Source organism: Sinocyclocheilus anshuiensis, unplaced genomic scaffold, assembly GCF_001515605.1.
Source record: "Sinocyclocheilus anshuiensis isolate Anshui unplaced genomic scaffold, SAMN03320099.WGS_v1.1 scaffold63, whole genome shotgun sequence".
In the NCBI taxonomy this organism is placed as follows: Eukaryota; Metazoa; Chordata; class Actinopteri; order Cypriniformes; family Cyprinidae; genus Sinocyclocheilus; species Sinocyclocheilus anshuiensis.
Window position 1 is genome coordinate 3814999 of NW_015552625.1, and position 5738 is coordinate 3820736.

General features: G+C 35.1%; 1 protein-coding gene across 1 annotated transcript in view; it reads right to left on the bottom strand.

Moving 5' to 3' along the window:
- The window catches only part of atrnl1a (attractin-like 1a), a 271222-nt gene that overhangs the window by 156879 nt on the left and 108605 nt on the right, over positions 1 to 5738 (bottom strand). The window contains exon 22 of the mRNA XM_016457834.1: positions 5326 to 5378. Coding sequence (XP_016313320.1) covers positions 5326 to 5378 — 53 coding nt within the window. The remainder of the gene's footprint in view (positions 1 to 5325; positions 5379 to 5738) is intronic.

Sequence of the window (5738 nt, forward strand, 5' to 3'; positions counted from 1 at the left end):
GGGTTTATGTAAAATTCTGGGTTCTTGACGTAACGGACCCGGGAAGTAACTCATTGTAGTCCCTTACCAGTCGTTTTTGTAGGCATTAAACTGCCAGAATTTTAAAAGACGATATCTCCGTTTGCATTGAACTTTCAGCTTCATAACTTTGCAGATATTGTTTATGCTCAAACAGCAACATTACACACTAACTAACATTAAAAAAGTGAAATCGCAATCAACCACCCCTTTAATAAAAAAAAATACTGTAGTTATATACCATTACTCCTTTAATACTTGTATAAATAAATTACATAATAAAATTCAATATGAATATCCCACATTTCTGCCACAATACCATGGTGTGGTTAGTATTACTACAGTAAATCCATGGTAAATGATGGCGATTTATAGATTCAGACTGTAGATTGTAAGATTGTAGATTTTAGGATCATCCATCCAGTGTGTGAAAGAATCGTTCAATGTGATTTGTGAACCATTTCAAAAAGAACTGGCTCAAAAAATGATTTGTTCACAAATTGGAAAGCACGTTCAAGCAGGTCTTGGTTTGCTCAATTACAAGGATTTATATGATGTTTTATGTTTTGTTTTCTGAAATTTAATGGAGCAAAAATGACAATGTTATGCTTTAGAATGTTGTAAAATAAATTAAGAAAAGAAAAGGAAAATACTCTAATAGTGCTCTAAAATTACAGTAAGGAAGAAAAAAAATTACTTTATTACAATCCAGCACTACTCTGTACTATTAGAATATGCTATAACATGGTAAATATGACCTCTAGTCAAATAAAGACAATGATTTGATGAGAGTTTTGACTGCACCACATTCATCCTCATGTATATGGCAATTGCAATATGACCTAATGACACTAGAGGTCAAACTGTAATATACAGCTATCCGTTGCATTAGTGAAGGACACATTCAATTACCGTTATAAGTGAGCTGCATTTATCGTCATCATTACTATTATAATATTTGATGGCCCTTGATTTTTTTCCTTGTGATAACAGACATTAGTGTGTTCAAGGCTGGTTGAATTAGCCTGTTACAAAGACGAAGCGTAAACATCAATCCCACTCAGTGGGTAAATGTCACTGACGTTCCCTTGGGGAGTTAAGATTTGTCTCGGTCCGACTAGCCTCTCTTAATGGCTTTAATTGGTCAAATTAGCGAGTGTGTCCGCCCCACATATTCAAAGCCGGACAACTGAATCACTGCAGTGCACACGTGTGATGAAATCCATAGTGACAGAGTGATGGGAACAGTGCTAGTAAGAGATAACAGCTGGATGCTGGGAGTGTGAGGTGCTGCTTGTGTTTGTTGGGACGAGTGTGTGTGTGTGTGTGTATGTGTGGATTGTGTGTGTGTGTTTATATGTCTGTGAGAGAGATTGCAGGCCAGCTGCAGTGTACACTTCAGGGTTTTGTACACCATACAAGGAGTATGAAATGAAGAATAACAGTTGCTTTAATCTGAACTCCAGTGTAATATAATCAGATACCACAGAGGTTATTTTAACTAACCATGACTGACATCAGATGCCTTACAGCATGTGCTGTGAGTTTAACATGCATTTGGGAACGCAGCGTGCGCCAGGTTCACTTTATTTTCACATTTGCATATTTCTAACTTTATTGTGGACAGAAGTTTACAGCATTTCACCAATATTCTGGTAAAATAAAAGCTTGAGGTTTGAAATGCTAAAAGCTTGAGGGTTTGTACATTTGAAAGTGAAGCATGTAAGATAATTATTACTACTGTAATTTGAAATGTAAAATTAAATTAGTATTATTTATCATCAAATATTATTTTTTTACCATACTATGTAACAGTATAGTATAACAGTAATATATTGATGTTTTTTTGCCAAGTTAAAACTCAATAATAATAATAATAATAAATATATGATTATTATTAAAATATCATTAAAATCACAGGTGGTACTTCAAGGAAATATTTTACATCAAAGTGGTTAAGCTGACAAAAATATTTGTGAACCCATGTCTTATGGTTTGCTAATAAATAAATAAAAAAAAAAAATATTAACAATAATTTTTGTTTTGGTATGTTAGTTTGTTTTTTTCCATACCATGTAAGTCAATGGGGTTTAATCTTGTTTTGGACCCCACTGACTATCATTGTATGTACAAAAATGGTTTAAAAATTTTTCTAAATGATCATCTTTTGTATTCAAAAGAAGAAAGAAACAACATGAAGGTGAAACAGAATTTTAATTTTTTTGGGGTGAACTAACCCTTCAATATAGAACGTTCAGTCACAGGTGTGTATTTATCTGCATTTTACAACAGAACATCCAATGGGAATCGGCTTTCTAATGCGTGTTGCATTTCAACTGGAAAGAGGGGGGATGCTGGAATGGATTTGTTGACCACAGGAGGATATGATGCAGTGCACTATCAATCATGAAGTGATATAACAGTATTGTGCTGCAGAGACTGGAGGGGAGGTCAATTATAAATAATGCATTGGTAATAAATGCTCCTATATACAGGGAACGCGAGTCTGATCTGCTCATAAAAGCCTTGCAAACCCCTCACACGTGCTTCTGACACACAGTCATCTTCTATGTGTGTTGATTAATCATAATACTAAGAACCTTTCCACCATAAGGCACCTTTTGACTTTGTAGTGCAGTAGATAACACAAATGTCTAGTAAGCAACATAAACCTCAGATGTCCAAAAGGTAGCAAAAAAAATGCAAGAGTTTAGATGCAAGAGTCACACAAATTGCTAAGAACAGAATGGATCACCTACTGATGATTCTGCGTCCATTAAAATAAATTGGCTGTCTGAATGTGCTCTGCTTATCTGAGACTCTGTAATCAAATGGAGCTTAGTTTTAAAAACATTCATTGGTGGCATTAGAGGGCTGTTTATGTAAGCCTGGTTTGGTTGGTCAGATCTGGTCTGGGATGGAATTTCTGGGACTTGTAGTGACAAGAGTAATGATTTACAATAGGCTTTTTTATTTTCTTTGAGTACCGAGTAGAGTTTAATTTCCTGCTGTCTCGAAGTTTGTGTGGATGAGCTCCCAGTCATTTTCAAGAGAGCCCGTGTCTGCTGCTCCTGAGGATGATACATTTCCTGTATATATTTTCCTTTATTTTGTGGACAGATGAGGAAGTTATGACTGCTCTAAACTGTCAATCATGACACCTGGACTAGTACTAGAGCTGTTAGGCTGCCATCTAGTGCTCTGAATGTAAACTAAATCCATACTGTGTGTGTGAGACAGAGATTTTCTATGATAGACAGAGAATGCTAAACAGGGAAAGCCAGAGATTCAAAGCACAGCCAGCTTTGACAAAAATATCATGGATTACTGCTAAAATTTTGTTTGTAATCCTATAATAACCAATGTACGTTGTGGCACAGTAGGCAGTGCACATGCTCACAACATGTAAGGGTAACAGTGCTCTAGGGACTTGGGATTAAATTCCTATTCCTAATTTTAAAAATAATAATAATAATAAATAAATAATGCTAAAAATTGAGGGCTAAATGTACCATGTGAATGATGCACATTCTGAACATGCATTAGTAGCACCTGTACTAACAGTCTAAAAATATCAGTTACTTTCATTACAAAATAAAATTAAAAAATTAAAGTAAAATACAAAAATGTACAATATAATATATAATAAAATAAAATAAATTGTTTACCCTATAAAACACAATGAAAACTTTTAATATATTACATCCAAAGTGACTTGGTGTATTCGCATCAGGGATTTAAATGCTTAAGCTGTTTAGACACGGGAACATTACTGTTACCCAAGAACACGAGAGGCTTTGCTTACATCCCAAAAAAAACAAAAAAAACAAACAAATTACTTTTGTTTAAAAATATATATATATTTTAGGGAGAACACCACTTTTGCTCTGAAAAAGCATAAAGTCGGTCCAGTCCTCCTAGCTTCAAATCATACAGCATAAATGCTGTATCTTTTCATACATTTGTATTGCATTTTATAGCAGCTGAAGTAATGGGTGGGGGGACTGCTTGCCCACTGCACTTTCTGACCTTCAGATTCTATCTGAGGCACTTTAAGTCAAAATCAGTGATTGTGGCTCGAGGACATGCTGGCCGCTTCCACTTCTTTGAAAATGGAACAGAAGCCCCTACTTAAGGTGGGATAACAGATTACATGAGTGAATGTCCATGACATGGCTGCTGAAAATAATTCTGAATAAGATTCGGTGTCCTATTTTATAGTACTGGCAACAATTAAACATAATTTCTCCACATACTCCTATTAATGTAATGCAAGACAAATATCATTCTCACTACTGTGATACAATAATGAAAATCACCTTTTCTTGATGTTTAATCTGCATTTTGGTAAAACATTAGATTTTTCTGAGATCCATATTAACTCTGCCAAACAAAAACTAAATCAATAAATGTGCAGAATGAAGTGGTAACTGGAAGTCACACTCCAAAAACCTCATGTCCTCACTCAAGGGCATATATGATTATTCTCCTCAAAGAGTTTGTCCTAATCATTTTCCAGTCCAGGTGAAATCCACCACAAACAACTGTACTGAGATCCTAAACCTCTTTTAATCTCTCCAGATAAGCAACATGTGAACTACACATCTCAGCTGTGGGTGAAGCCAAGAGCACACGTGTTTCGCTTTAGGCTATGCTCTTGGCATTTAGCGACAAGGTCGACAAATAAGATTCCCTCACACACAATGCACACATATACACATAAAGATACAGCAGACAGAAGCCAAGATGAACACAAGTGGCATTGTACCACTGAGAACAGATAAATGCTTGTGTGATGGAGTCCTGATGAGGGGTTAGAAAGAAACACTTCCATCTGCTGTGCTTCCAGAAGGTGCTGTATATGTTTATTTGTGAACACTGTATAAAGAGTTTGAATGTGTTTGACACAGGTAATGAGTGTGAGTGTGAGAGTGAAGTGCTGGATGATATACTGAATACTCACAATATATATGTGATGTTTTTTGTTTGTTTGTTTTTTGGCTACATAAAATTAAGCAACATTGAGACTATTACAATGACTTTAATGTGCTGTTTATTTGGCCATTATGTTTCCTAAGGGCTGTGTCGTTAAATTAGTGTTGTTGTTCTGTTGTTGTACGGTTGTCGACTTGATTCAAAGATGATTGCTAAAATGATGCAATTTTGGAGAAAATCCATGAAAAGAGACAGAATACATTAACATTATAAAATGGCAAGATATAATAGTTAGCAATATCACCAGACCTATGACTGTGTGTGTGTGTGTGTGTGTCTGTGTGTGAGAGAGTACCAGTGAGGGTTACTTACAGTAACATGTTCCTCTAAGTGGGTTGCCAAGGTAGCGATTTTCAGAATCACATCTGCAGTAAATTAAAAGAAAGAACAATTAGTTAAAAAATATGATGCATGTACACAAACAAAATAGATTTGGGAGCTTGGTTTGACCCATCAACAGAGAAATAGTTCATCAAAAAAATTTAAATTCAGTGATTATTTACTATAGCTATACAATAGTGGTTCAACGGATCACAAATCTCACAGTTTGGATCACATTATGGTTTTTGACCCACGGATCGGATCATTTTTCGGATCAGCAAGAAAATAAAAATATTTCAAATAAACTTGCTTTCCATTTATTACTTAAAGCAAAGTACTTCTTTGATACCACAGCAAATACTACTAGATTAACTAAGAAAGTTTAAACATGATTAAAGAGACAA